The following is a 15,846-nucleotide window of genomic DNA, read 5'->3' as shown; positions in this document are numbered from 1 at the left end:
GACATAAAACCGAAACAGCCACATCTAACGAAACATCGAATACAAACAAGCTTCAGAAAATAATGCCGATTAAGAAATATATTCAAGAATTCAGAAAAAAAAATTCTTAAATTATCTATTTAGATTCACACTAACCAAAAAAAATTTGCTGAAAAATGAATAATAATGTAATCAATATCTTTACAATACCTTATGTTATTTTATTTTTTAAAATACACAAATCGTTCCGGGGATAGAGTAATACGAGATTTCCTAAGGTGCCTAGACGAGGCGAGCAACCGATTTTCATGGAATTTTTCCATTACCCCGACAAATTGCACGCCCGCCTCAGTAATGTACAGCCGTGTCGAACAATTATTATTTCCGATAAAACACACAAAGATATAATAATGTTATGACAATAAATAAAAACACAAATTGTTACATCACTCAACTATTTATGACACATTTAATAAAAAATTAAAATAATTTACAACCTTGACTATTTTGTAAATAAAAATACAAATAGTAATAACGAAAAGCATCGTGTAATCGTTTAATATAGTAGTTTTTTTAATAACGTTAGAGGACTGAGACTTTCCATCGTAGCCCGCGGGTTCGATTCCCTGGATACAGTCTTATAATTCACACGTTGTGTATTAATTACATAGGATTGCTATAGCACACAAACAAGTTTCCAGAGGATGAGTAGCAGAGTTCTCTGCGTACCATAATAAAGCCAACCTCCCTGTCTAGCGTGGCAATTATGGTATATCCCCCATAGATATCTTTGAGGGAGACCTAAGCCTTGCGATTGTCGATGACTGTCTAATGGGCAACGCTGGATGTAAGCCGCGTCCAAGCAATGTTGTTGGAAATCTATAGGCGTGGCCTGTCTAGCGGCGGATCTATTGTTGAAATGATGATGTTGATGATGATGTCTGTCTAACGCTTCGCACAAGTCGAAAATGTTATTTCAACCTAATTCAGTCTATGAAATAGTGCTTAATGTAGAATGTTTTGTTAAGAAGTAAATTTCATTTTAAATCTGATGGTATGGAAATAAAAAAAAATATTAATATTATTAAAAAATAAGGATTTTCTGAAAAGAATCATAATTTACAAATAGTTAAATATATTTTCAAAGCAATATATCCAGACAAAAGAAATATATCTAGTCATGTGGTCGACGAGTACATTTCTAACTCGATGAAAATTCAATTGTATTCTTCACGCAGCAATAAATTTTCGTGAAACTGGTCAAGTTATCCTTTGGCAAGGTGCGGTCAGGCAGGGGGCGGTCAACACAAAGGCACGAATTGTAACGATGCGGTTTGCACGTAAAGTTTACACCTGCATGCCTGACTGTTATTATTTTAATGGTCCCCTTTGTCTCCTCTCTGCTTTCGCCTGAACGAAGATTCGAAAGATATTTAATAATCAAATTTACATAAATGTAATCTAAGTGACATTGAACACTGTTTCCTCTGCTTATTTTACAACTCTGTTTAATTCAAACTACCCTTATTATCTCTCTTACTTGAAGAATAAAATGAATTATTATTATCGTCTTAGTCGTAGGGGGTCCACTGCCAGACAAAGATTTCCAATAAGTCCGTTGAAAGCAGCTACATCCAGAGCCTTCCGACTACCTAAACTAGGTCTATGGGTCACTTTTGAAACTCAAGTTCCCTGTGGTCAATATGTTCAGCGCACTATGTAACCTGCATAATTCCATTTCTTTACCGATCTTCCTCTCTCTCTCTTCTGTTTTCAGCCTGTAGACGCCCATTATAAAACCTAAGCCTCCTCTAAAGTTATCTATGGGCGGATATATCATAATCGCCACACTTGGTAGGCGGGTTGAAAAACGCAGTGTGGTATTTTGGTATGCAGAAAACGCTGGTACCCATCCTCTGGAAATTTGTTTAAATATTTCTTTTAAAAAAACGTACAGTATACTAATTTTACAAGTTTGTCTATTAGTTATTAACAACAACTATTCATAAAAATAAAAGGTATTTCTCTGTTCTCTAACACAACGTAAATGTAATTAACGTAATTCACTTAGGTGGTTCCTATTTTTTATATAAAAGAGTATATCTATTTAGAAAGTACATTTTAATCTTAGATATAAATATTGAAAATTACAACTTTCACCATGTAAAGATAACACATTAATGCATTGCTTACTATGGTATAAATATTATTTATAAACGTAAAGGCGCTGCAAGGTACTTCGGATGTACAAATTTATCGAAAACAAAGCATGATAAGACTCCACGCTAATGACAATTGGTCAATCAAATATTTGGTATTTACCAAACATAAATATTGCGTTACAATGTATTTTACCAGTTTCATAGAATCAAATACGTATCGTATCGTAATCAAATACGTACGCACGTTTTCTTGGCTGTAGTTTTTCTAGACTGAAGGTCGCACATAGATCAATGAAAAGGACTATCCTCGGAGTTTTACTGCAATATTGAATCACAAATGATAAGCTCCGTAAAAGAATTAAAGACATGGACGTAGTTCGAAGAGTTGCTCGTTTAAAATGACAGTGGGTAGACCCACCACAAGGTGAATCGACGACATAGTTAAGTCCACAGGAAATTGCTGAATGCGAATAGCGCAAAGCCGGTCATCGCGGCTAACTTTGGGGGAGCAGTCTATCGACTGAACAGAAAAAGAAGAATAAGACTTTTTCTTCCGTACCAGTAGTCATAGGCTGAAAACATCTTTCTTTATCTTATAAATTTAAGTGACCGCATACTAGTAGTACCAGTGTTTGACTCAAAACGCGCTATAGGTCAAAAATAAATTCAGGGCAGTAATACGGTTCTTCACTCGTAAAAATTTATTACATGAAAATGTTCCCGTCGAAAATCCATTTTTGTATACAAGTATTACCTAACTTTCATAATACACGAAGTAAAGGTGTAAAAACTTGGACGAAAACTCATATTTAGAACAAATAGATTTTAACTTTTAAATAAACGAATTTTCAAATTGAAACTCGCCATCATTCAATACATACGAAAACTTTTTCCGCTAAACATTGTATATGGATAGGAAAATATAATTAATTTTCTTAATAAAAACTATAATAAATAAAATTTAATTTCTTTGTATTACTATCCACTACGACTTTCGTCAGGGCTTTATGTTACGATGGAACAATAATAAAATTACATATTGAATACTAAAGTACTAAAATATAGGTAAATCGAAAATTGAAATATTCGATTCATATTTTAAATTTTAATATTTTTTGCTAAATATATGATTTTTAAAGATGTGTACAATATTACTATCGTAAATAAAATTCCTTTAAAAACATTTTCGTCAAAGAATTTCCATATTTCTATACTTCATAACACCAAAGTGCTATGCCATTACCATCATAGCTTTAAACTCCCTTACTCTCTCACATAATTACAAAAGCAACCTTAATACATATGCGTAAAGACTAATTTCAAATAAGAGGAGCTACGTGTATGAACATTCGATTATACACACCATTGGTCAAGTATTTATCAATTAACGGAATATTTAATAGAGCAAGCATCCAGCTGTCAATTTGTTAGAGGGCGCATTCCATGTTTATTACAGACACATCAAAGCAATACCGTGTCTCTGCCGACACGGAATATAGCACGTAAATTGACATTTGTCTAGAACGGCGTTTTTAAAAGTGTGTTCCGCGTAGCTCGGGTGTTTTTCGATTGCTACCTGCTATATTATTACATTTAAAAAGACAATATAATATGTAACATAAGAAAGTAATAAAAATTAATAGGCACAACTAAATTCCACTTAGTAATTTGGATATTTGGTGCAATTGCAACAGTCTGACGTCGTGAATTTTTTTATTATATTCAATCAATTTACAAAAAATTACATTAAAAGCATAGTGTTGAAACACAATAAAATAGACTGCTAAAAAGGTTTCACAAAACAAAAAGTTTAAGAAAAGCTGTTAGAGAATATTAAAGTACATATAATTTCGAATAATTTATACGTTACTAAAATCATAAAACAAAAGTATAAAGGTGAGTAGTAGTTAATTTCTTAAAGCGTTTTAATTAGTTTTGTGACAATTTATCTTCATTATGCTATAAACAAAGAACAAAGTTTCGACATGACCGAACATGATTACATACATACGTTTATGACATGTCTCTAATATGCAGGACATAACTGGTCTTCATGTACTCCTGGATTACTGTTACGTTACTATTGATTATGTTAAATAAAAAACTGTCGGTTCTAAACTAACTTTCGTAGCGCTTCATACATATACATACATATAGTAATATATACATAGCGTGGAACAGACGGCCTCTGGGAACTTGAGGTTCTGGAGTGGAGACCATGAACCCACAAGCACAGCGTAGAACGTGCATCCATAAGATGAACTGTACCTTGTAGACTATGGTTCCAACCGATCTAATTGAAAATCCGTGATGGCTACGGCTGCGGCTGAAATGAAGATAATGATGATGATTGGCAATCGTCTCCTTCGGTAAATGTTTTATAAAAAGCTGTTCTAAACATTTATTGTATTTACGATTATTAAACCATACGTAAATGTTTAGCACATGGAATGTCGCTCTGAACAGCAGCAAAAATTAATAGGATTCAAAGTTGAATTGGGAACTGAATGGGCGGTGATTCGTGTGACCCTCTTAGTTCGTCTGGCTAATCTAGTCGAGGGTGGTCTGCATAGTACAAGTAAAGATAGCAGATTTAATGATATTTTTCTTGAAATATTTTCCCTTTAATAAAAAACTTTTCTTAAATTTCAATTACACAAAAGTTATTAAGATATTTAGAATCGACTATCGAAAAGTTGCAATAGTTTATGTTTTTTTAAAAAACATTGTTAGAAAGATTGCTCTCTAGCTATATATTTAATAAAAAAAATTGTTATTTTTTATAAACTGTAGTAAGGTGAAATTTGCGTAAGTTAAATTGCGTAATACAACAAAGAAGCTAATGGTGGTTAATTCTTTGATCTATCAAAGTAGAAGAAAAATACTGCAATCTTTATTAAAATATATATAAACAATAATAAATTAAGCTCTTAATGAGTCACTGGTCTAAGAAAAATTATTTTATGAGAATATTCGTCTTTGCTATGAGAATTATTCCTAGTATTGCCGATAACTTCTTCAATTGAGATAAGTTTCTTTACATGGAGCATCTTTTATTATCTATCAAAAGCCAGTAATCGCTAGCGGCCTTATCTCGAATGTGGATTGATAAGCATCAAACGAATCCATTTTTATGATGACAAATGAAAACAATGGTTAAACGAAAATTGCCCTAATGAAATAAATCTTTTTTCTTTTGCGTGTTGCCACGTTTTGTCTCGATTTCTACACGCGATCGATCCGATAAGGTCATGTAATATTCATAATTAGCAGACTTATATGTCTCATGATAGTCAATGAATATAATTTACAAATTTAAAGTAAATATAGGAATCGATATTTTTATAAGATAAAACCTGTAGTCGTGGCAATCTTTGTGAAAGGCCTGTGCTTTGCAGTGGGCGTCTATCAGCTGAAAAGAAGAATAAAATAAAAAAAACTTATTAAATTTGCTAAAAACTTCTCGATGTTTACACGTACTATTTTGGGCGTCACCTCCGCTTAAATTCTTTTCCATGGTCAATTTAAAATATAATATAGTTGTCGGCAACGAATGACCCCTTCCGAATCTAATTTGCGCCTCGGGGACTTACTCCGCAAAAGGCATTATGATGAAAAAAAAACTTCTGAAGTAGTTTTCAAATCTAATCTAAAATATGAACATTTTTCGCAGTCTTTTCAAATTGACTTTGATTGCGCAAGGTATAAATTGTTATTGCTTTTACAGTGGCGCTCGTTGTTACCTTTCTATGTTTATGAACATACATAAGTTTAGGTGACAACTATATAGAAATTAATTCTTTTCTATATTTTTATAATTAATTCTTTCTATATAGAAATTATTTCAAAGCTGTGACCGAGATACATACAGAAGTTCCTTTTGATCTTGAATAAAAAACGAAGTTTCCGACAAAGAAATCGAATTCTTTATTACAGCATGACGAAGATATCAATATATTTTATGTCACAGTAAATATCCAAAGGGCAACAGTGTTGATATTAGTAACTGATAACGTTACGTTATAAAGGTTACGTTGTGTTCACAGTAAGATGAATGCAAAGTTAAAGATAGGTTCACACTTTTAGGTTTGAATTTCTCTAAAATAATTACTTTTAACAAACAACTTAAAGATTTTTAAAAGATTAGATTTATTATTGATTTAGTTATGTAAATACAAGAATAATATTATTACATAATAAAATATCTTAGAAGATGCAAATATAACCAAATATATTTCAGAATCTAATCTGAAATATATCTAGAATCGTATTATACTGTTTATATTAATCAGATAAAAAATGTTATCGTCTTGCAACTGAAAAGATAAATTTTATTATATATGAACATACGACATGTCCAAAGATAAAGACTTTAAATGTCAAATATTCAATAAGTTTAATTTTCTTTCCACAGAAGATAATATTAAGCTTGGTTAACTTAATATATATATTTTGTGTAAAATATTTGACATAGAAATAGATGACGAATTTTTATCAAGCGTTATTATGTAGGCGTCAACCACGCATATATTTAATCGATGTATGCAGAACTAAACACAGCAATAGAGCATCAATACTCTTAAAACATACAACTATCATAAAATGTATCAAAGGTTTACCGTAGAATCTTGGTAAGAATTTTATTTGGGAATTCTTTTTTTAATGGTTCACACTGTGAGCGTTTTTTTTTTTCTAAATTTTTATATACAATGAATATATAACAAGCATACAGTTTAGACCTACCTTAAAATATAAGGTCAATTTACCGACATGTTCGGTTCAAGCCACTAATCATCGCAGTGTTATCTGAAGACGTGTACAAATTAGAAGTATTGATATTCAATAATTATAGACAAATGAATTCATTAAATTATTTACTGTTATTTATGTGCGCTTGCTGTCTTCCTTTTAGTAATGTCTTAAGTTACAACACAAAAGTGAATCAACAGGTATATATATTTTTATATTTATTTACCTCTATAGCATCTCTTTTTTAGTTATATTTATTACTATATTGATACACAGGAGTCTCATTAACTAATTGTAAAGCTGAAATCGAGCGATAGGGCGGGCAGTGGCTAACTCTAAATAATTTCAAAAAAAAGTGTCTTTAAAATTATAATAATTTATAAACTCAATTTATTTTATACACCCTTTGATTTACTATAAATTACTACAAATTCTCCAATCAAAACAAAAATTCCAACCACCGACGTATAATTAACTTTTAACAAATCCAAGACATCATTATCAAATAACGCAAGTGATTTTGAACTTGTTTACCACAAGAAAGAAGTACTTTTTTCATTGTTTGGAACGTTTTTAATAGTATTTTATTATGGGGACCCAATTCATAAATAATGCTTTTTTATTGTTTTGCAGCAATTATTTTCTAATGGACACTCGCGAATTTATCTACCTTAAAAACGTGTTTGTGTGTATATCGAGTCATTGTCTTCTTTTATATGATTTGCTACTTCCTGTACAATCAATAGATTTTCAGTTAGAGTACACTTTATCCTAATGTTTCTTTTGCAATTATACTTCACACTTATCTTTATTTTATGAACAAGGCAATCCTGCAGGCGGCTTATATGATGCCTTTTTACATTGTGAGTAGTGCAACAACTAGCCTAGTTGGCACAATCATTTTATTAAATACAGCGCCCTTACCTAACGAAGCTTCTAGTAAAATAAAATATAGTCCATAGAGACAAGTTGGTTTAGCTATTTTTTCCTAACAGTTTACTGGAATCTCTTCCATTGTAGAAACAACTAATTTGTTTAAAATTATTAATATATGAATTAATACTCAAATACCTTTATCAGTATGAGCAATAGGCGTTACGTAAGTACCAGCATTAGACTATTAGACTATTTCTTTCTCTTTCTGTTTTAGCAGGACCTACTGCTATAGTACATACAGATATTAAAAAAACACATTGCAAGTGTAATGTTATATTAAACCGACACATGAGTATTTAGATCGATCTTCTATACAAAGTTGTAGATAAAATAAATAGGTAGACAAAATCAATTTAAAATTATTCAGTATAAAAAATTAGCACATAATGTCAAAAGTAAAAAGTGAATCTTCTTCATTTCGTTTACTGTTTTGGCTTCGTTTATTTGTCAAATTATTTCAATATTCGGAACTGCGTAGTAATGTCAATCATGTTAGTATTAACCATCCATGATCGGAAAAAAATTCTGAGAGGTGACCAATTATTTATCTTTAAACAATTATTAATAGAAATAAAACAAATGCTTTTGATATTTAATTTAATATACATAGTTTGTACTTTTATTTGTCTTTAGTAAATATTAATTCTGTATTTTTTAAACCTCTTTGCAGTCCCTTTACATATATATTCAATAGCGGCTTACGAAAAATTAAAAAAAATATCTCGGACTATGGACTGTGAAATCGCTTATCCACCCGTTCTATAAAGTATTAAGTGAATCGAAAATATAGACAGCTTATAGCTGCTTTTAGCTATAAGCTATGGGCAGCTAGGATTAAGCGAGACTATTGTCTTTACTAATATATTTGTCGTTTTCCGACATATTTTTTTAGTATAATGAAAAATATTTTGACAAAAAACTTAAAGGTGTTAAATATTAAACGGCAATGTTTTTACATTAAGGATTCAACAACCTTTAAACATCGGGGCAAATGGCTCGGGCACCCGATGGCCGTTACGACCGAAAGGTTTTCGAGTGGCGACCGCGTGCAGGTAGATGCGGCGTGGGCATTCCCATTGTCGGTTCACCGGTGAACCAACGTCGTTGTGGCGATCGTGAGGGAAGGCCTGTGCCTTGCAGTGGGCATCTATGGCTGATATGAATGAACCTTTAAACCATGAATGTGAGCTTTAATATCTACTCCACAATTTCAACTTAATACAGATATTAGCGTATATTTTTATTATATTTTATTTACGCATTATACTCTTTCTTGCGACGTTTCCCAATACTGACCTCAATACGCAATTATCTTGTATTTTAAAATATTCTTCCATCTGTTCCGGTTGTTGGAAATTAATAAAATAATTTATATCGTCTGAATTCGGCTTGACGTTGAATTATGGGAACCTCTATGTATTGATAACATATCAGGAGTTTTAATTGTACAAATAAATTTATTAATACCGGTGGTCGGTTTATTTGAGTTTCAAAAGACACAATAGGATGTATAAATAATACCAATGAAATATCATCTTACATCATCTCAAAATGACAATTACATTACATTCGTACCTCTACTTAACATTGAGTTAACTTTAAATTTTTGATATTAAAAATAATGTATACCTTGAACAAAAATGAAAATTTAATTAAAACTTTACGTTATTATTAACAGGTTATGCATTTTACAACATGATGCATATACTTTATAGCAAACCTTACCTTAAAAGTAATATATAAAGTAAAGTATATGCAAAAAGTTAATAATTCAATAACTTAAATAATTTTGCCTAAAAATTTATTACGAAAGATGTCCGAATTAAAGCGTGATAATCAAATATAATTTTTATCTCATGATTTCGCAGTTTTGCGGTCGCGTTAGAGATAAAGTATCATATTTATACAACAAAATCATAAATTTTATAAACAATGGTCTAACCTATCATAACATCACACTTTATCATTGTACATCTGTCAATATTAACGTAGTAAGTTAGTTGTGCTGAAATGTGGTAACAGTTACGCGCATTTATTTAACAAACAGTAAATTTGTCGTTGATAAGACTTGCTTGTGATCACAGTTTGCTCTTATTTTCCTATTAATGTACCACAAAACAAAGTATATAGCTGAAAATGGTAAGTGAAGCTTTTTGACACAAAATTCCGTGTTAACCGATCTTTGAATGTTTGTTGTATTTTTTTATAAAAAAGACAATTAAACCAAGTGAATGATATAACAAGTGAATTAAGTACAACGTACATTATGGCATATTTTGACGAAAATAATCATTAGTTAACTAAGACAGAATCATAGCATAAACACAACTTTCAATACGTCTATAAAAATGTCAAACATCTATGGTGCGTTTACGAAGATTGTTACAGACACCAAATATTTTTTATCAAGAGTATTTAATTTTCAAAACAACAAAAATGAATTTATTATTGACCGTTTTGATGTAATGAAATGTTATGGAAATTAATAATTATTTAAAATTAACCTTATTAATTTTTTTATTAAATATGAAGGGCAAAATATTAAAAAGCTAATACATTACATATGAAATATAAAAAAATATTATGTAAAGGCAATAAGAAACACTGATAATATATATTATTTATTTTTATGTTAAATTGTAACGCCTTCACAAAATATTAAGGCAATATATAACTAACAAATGATTTTGCTATTATTTAACAAAGAATCATTCACTATTATGTTTCTCTGTGTAATACACCACTAGAATTTTTCAGAAGTACTTTAAGCGTTTACATGGTTTTTTTAAAACGACATAATTTTTTTCTAAAACTTATGAAATATTTTAGGTTATTCTTCAAGCGTTAATTTAAAAAAAATCGTTCTAAATTTAATACAATAATATCTCTATGTATTTCATCACTAAGAATCTAACTCTGTTTTCGACCTCAGCCTAAATCAAACAGTCCTCGAGTATGCGTAATTGGCGCTGGGATTGCAGGACTTACTTCTGCAAAATATTTAAAAGAAGAAGGGATAAATTTTACGGTTCTGGAAGCAACGAATTATGTTGGCGGTACGTGGAGATATGATCCCAGAGTGGGCAAAGATGAAAATGGCTTAGATTTACATACAAGCATGTACAAGCATTTAAGGTAATAATAGTTTTATTTTATTATTGGACGTTAAAACATTATCAATTAAAATTGTTTAGATAATAATATATCAAAATACATGTAACATAATTCATAAAATGTACAAACATTTTTCACACAATAACATCTTTTTACTAGTTAAGAAACTTCCATGATATTTCTTTGGTTAATTTTTCGATTTCATTATTATTGTTACTATTTGTTTCGAAATATTCATAATTTCAGAACCAATTTGCCGAAACCTACTATGGAACTACGAGGATTTCCAATTCCAAAAGACATGCCCTCATATCCTAGTTGGCGTCTATTTTATGACTACATTAAATCTTATGTAGCTCATTACGACTTGGAGCAACATATACAGGTAAATGACGAACAATATCCTTTTCCTACCTACGTTTGAATGCTGTAATTGATATAGCCCAATGGATTGAAGTTGAAATGGCATTGGACAGGCCGCAGAATATGTGGCCGCTGGGGTCTTAAGGTTCTAGAGTGCAGACCACGGAGCGGCAACCCAAGCGTAAAACGTTCACCCACAAGGTGATAGATAGGGTGATAGATAACCTTGTTATGGTTGCCAGAAGACGCTGGATGCAGGCCCCTTCTAACTGGTTCTATTAGATATCTGTGGGGGAGGCCTATGTCCAACAGTATGGTAACGCTACTATGGCTGGAATGATGATGATGAATGCGTGCGCTGTGAATAAAATTATAACCCTTTTCCTGAACACAAAGTTTTAAAACGAGCGAAAGAAAAAGAGCATTCCCTTTGAAGTTTACAATCCCGATAAAGAATCTGCGATAGCATGTCGACCAAGTTCGAGCTAGTGGATCATTTCTTGGCATTTTTGTTATTTCCTAGAATGCTGCCGGCAATATCGATGAAGACTATATTAAGAATCTTAAAATTAAAAAAAAACACAAATTTAACTCAACCAATTCGTTCGCCACTTCAATATATTAATTAATAAATAGATTCTGAAATATCTTACTCTGGTAAATTTTATATCGATTTTTTGAAGAGATATATCATTTTTTTCTAGAGTAGCTGGTTATAATTATTGCTATAGTTGTATTTTTCTGTCGTAGGCCAAAACTTAAACTAGCACGAATTTCCCTGATGCAGGTTATTTTATAGTAATTCTACCTTACCCACAAAGCTGCATATGATTTCGATTCTAATTACTTAAATTTAATAACATCAGGTATATCTATAACACTTAACGATAAGCATATTATTCTAAGTCTCCGCAGGATTCTATGCTAAGTTATTTCTTTCTATATATGGGTTCTTAAACTTATCACCTGTCTTAAAGATCCAGTGGAGACAATCATGAAAGTAATAAAGGTTTTCTTTTAACTGTTTCATTCTTATTCACAATTAGTTTAATAATTTCAGTTTCTTCACAATGTTATATCAGTTAAACGACAAGATAACGTTTGGAGAATAAAACACAAGCATGTTCTAAAGGGCGATGAATTTGAAGAAGATTATGATTTCGTCATAATTGGAACTGGACATTTCAGCAAGCCCAACATGCCTGAAATTACTGGTGAACAACTGTTTAAGGGTAGGTTACATTTTCAACTTAGTCAGAAAACCTCACTTTTCAGGCCTTTAATAGTCTCTTATCTTATTCTATCGAGGCACTGCGATATAATTCTTGAGCAATCCAGTAAATTCCTCTATCTGATCCGTCCTTTGCAAACCTGAGTGTACATTAGATCCTATGCCATTCACTCGAACATGGACAACTCTCTATAGCGTCGTCTTTCTTTAGCATAAAGTGGACTTTTTTTGAGCCTCTAAAGAATGGAGATATTAGTACTGCGCAAAGTCCACGTTTCACGAAACATACTTCTCCAGCACAATATTTCCAAGGCATCAATGCGCTTTTGTTCTTTCTCTTTTACCGATCACGTCTCCGCGCCATGAAGCATTTATTTGGCAGCATTATAACAACGACAAATGTTTGTTAACTGGGTAATGTTCAATACATCTTCATCGTCATGTCAGCTGATAGACGCCCTCACATTTTTCATTATTATTAAAGAAATAGCACATATTATCAATCTACACAAAAGTTTTTCTTACTTTTTTTTAAGAAGTTAGATCTCTTAATGATTTAACCTTACCTTTAGCGATATATGCTCTTAGACGACGACGAACAAAATTTTGCCCATCTTTGACATTCATTTGAAACGTATTGGTAAATTATAGATGATGAATTAAATTGCATTTCTAGGAACTATAATTCATAGTCACGACTATAGAGTACCTGATGTATATAATAACCGTCGTGTCCTCGTTGTCGGCGCGGGACCTTCTGGAATGGACATAGCTATAGACGTTGCCTTCGGTTGTAAGACCCTTATTCACAGCCACCACTCAAAAGTGAACTTTCGAACTAAATTCCCCGATCATTACATCAGAAAACCCGATATCAAAGAGTTTAATGAAACTGGAGCATTTTTTGTTGACGGCACGTTTGAAGAATTCGATGATGTCATTTATTGCACAGGTAAAATTTCCAATTTTTCAAATATTAATAACGATTAACAATTTTAATTAAACATAAATCAATGCTTGACAAGTACCTGATATATACTTCAGGACAGCAATATACATAATTATTGTACAATATTATAAAAAAAGATATAAAGAACCCGAAAGACATAAAATCTAACCAGACTGTTCATACAAAGAAAGTATGTGACACCATCCATAATAAATTATTAGACTAAAAAATTTATCAAGATTGACTTATTGAGAAATATGACTACTTCTTAATGTTACACTTCGAACTTAGTGATGAAAATGTGAAGAACTTTATTTAAGAGATACTTTTTATATACCACAACAATGTTTGTGACATTGCCTGATGAATACAAAGTTTTATTAATAATATAAATGCATGGTCCAATATTGTAACACTAAAATGTATCCTAGTTTAATAATATTAGTTTATAAGAGCGCCTATTTTCTCTAACAAACTCGGTGTACAGTTTGGCGATTTTTTAAATTGCGATTTTTTGTGTCAGCGATCTACAGTTATATGCAACAATGCTTTTAAATCAGGATTATAAGAGGATCTAACTACAATCCTTAAGGATCTATTAAAAATAATATTGATGATTTATATTCTTTTTTTTTAGGATACGAATATTACTATCCGTTTCTGGATGAATCGAGTGGTTTAACAATAGACAAACACAGTGTGATCCCTCTTTACAAGTACATGGTGAATATAAAACAACCGAGTATGGTTTTAATGGGACTCATAATCCGTGCGTGTATCGTCGTCGCTTTAGACGCGCAGGTAAGATTTGAATATCATACATATTAATAACTGTTTTTTACACTCACGATATACACTAAAATATAATAAAAACACGCATTACTTTTATATTTCACAACTATTCAAATTTAAACATCGACTTTTTTGGTGCTAATAAAAAATTTTGAGATTACATACTTTTTTTTTGATTACATACTTTTATTGCTTAAACTTTTTTTCGATTTACAGGCCCGTTACACAACTGCCCTTATAAAAGGAAACTTCACATTGCCTTCTGAAGAAGAAATGATGAACGAATGGCAGAGAAGTGTAGAAGTTATTCGTTCCAAAGGACGGCCATTATCCGATATACATTTTTTGGCAGAGAAAGAGGTATAGTTTTTATTGTTTTCTACATTTTATAACAAATTAACTATATAACAAAATCCAAAAATAAATATTTGTTTTATCGTCATAAATATAAACAAGTAGTTATTTGTTACTTATGTCCTCATGCACATAATTATCACAAAGAAAAAATGGGATTTTCTTGTGAGTTTGCTCTTTAAGGATCGCATTCAGAAACCTCTCGATTCTTTTTTTTATTTGTTTCCTTACGACTATTGATCGTGACCAATGACGTAAGTTTCTGCTCTCCATTTTTCTTCAGGCTTTTCTATCTTTGGAAAGTGTTGGAGCGCATGGTAATGTTATACGTTTTGTAACTGCGTTAGTCCAGCCTACTGTGACCATCCTTTATCGCTTTTACCTTTCCCCTGATTCTAGGTTCTATCAAATCGAGCTCTTGACATTCTCATGATGTACATAAGTGGTCACTATTAATAATTTTAAGTGCATATATTAACATATTTAAATTAATATAGAAGCTGTCAAACTGAACCTAACCTTTTTTATACTTTAATTGATTATAAAACGAAATTTAACTAAATTTTTTTAGGATCAATATTATGAAGAAATGTCGAAAGAATCAGGCATAGACAGGGTTCCTCCGGTTATGTTCAAGATACGTGCAGTCGACACGGAGGCGAAGCTTAAAAATCTATACACGTACAGAAACTATGTGTACGAGATTATAGACAACGACACATTCACGAGGAGGCTCGAAAACGAAACATCACAGAGTAACAACAGTTTCGCGCCTTAGGGTGTAACAAAAAAAAAACAATTACTAAAAAGTTGTTTAATGCAAATAATTTATGAAAAAAAAACTTTGTACTTATCCTTAATATATTAGGCGTATTTTCATATTTATGTTATAATTATTCAAATTGTGATTATTAATCTAAAATAATTTCATTAATAATTAAAAATTAAGTATAAATTTTTCAATATTATTTACATTAAGTTTTATGCCTTTTATTGTAAGTAATAACAACAAATACAAATTCATTCTCCACAACATTCATTAAAATGCTATATGAGTTTACCGAGCATGTTTGAGACTGTTGTATTACAAAAGCTTGGATATTATTACAGTACTTGCCATGAAATTAATTAATGAAATATAAAATTTACGAAATGTTTTATTCTATTATAAGCTATTTTTCCTCCGTAAACACCGGATTGAAGTATATTCATGAACC

The 15,846-nt window shown here is 31.1% G+C and overlaps 1 protein-coding gene across 2 annotated transcripts; it reads left to right on the top strand.

Annotated features, from left to right (window-relative positions):
- The first annotated feature begins 6,955 nt into the window (after positions 1–6,955).
- Positions 6,956–15,775, top strand: LOC137919787 (senecionine N-oxygenase-like). Of its 2 annotated transcripts, none has more exons than XM_068762977.1 (8): positions 6,956–7,090; positions 10,759–10,961; positions 11,187–11,325; positions 12,364–12,535; positions 13,211–13,486; positions 14,121–14,284; positions 14,492–14,635; positions 15,201–15,775. In XM_068762977.1, exons 1-8 carry the CDS (start codon positions 6,998–7,000, stop codon positions 15,405–15,407), a joined length of 1,398 nt encoding a protein of 465 aa, XP_068619078.1. In that variant the 5' UTR covers positions 6,956–6,997; the 3' UTR covers positions 15,408–15,775. The 2 variants fall into 2 exon arrangements, with proteins under 2 accessions (XP_068619078.1, XP_068619079.1); XM_068762978.1 differs by lacking the exon at positions 6,956–7,090 and adding an exon at positions 9,809–9,965 and having other exon boundaries at positions 15,201–15,774.
- Positions 15,776–15,846: the final 71 nt, after the last annotated feature.

The sequence above is a fragment of the Battus philenor genome, unplaced genomic scaffold (genome assembly GCF_028537555.1).
Source record: "Battus philenor isolate CCGP_79_NKW_IND1 unplaced genomic scaffold, ilBatPhil1.0.hap1 SCAF_17, whole genome shotgun sequence".
In the NCBI taxonomy this organism is placed as follows: Eukaryota; Metazoa; Arthropoda; class Insecta; order Lepidoptera; family Papilionidae; genus Battus; species Battus philenor.
The sequence above is the reverse complement of the archived record's forward strand: the minus strand, read 5'-3'. Positions and strand labels throughout refer to the sequence as shown.

What these genes read in the sequence shown, in the direction of transcription:
- LOC137919787 (XM_068762977.1), top strand. Translation starts at nt 6,998, where the DNA reads ATGAATTCATTAAATTATTTACTGTTATTTATGTGCGCTTGCTGTCTT. An exon ending in TGGTGAACAACTGTTTAAGG is followed by an intron (nt 12,536 to 13,210) that starts GTAGGTTACATT and finishes TTGCATTTCTAG; the next exon opens with GAACTATAATTCATAGTCAC. An exon ending in ATTTTTTGGCAGAGAAAGAG is followed by an intron (nt 14,636 to 15,200) that starts GTATAGTTTTTA and finishes AAATTTTTTTAG; the next exon opens with GATCAATATTATGAAGAAAT.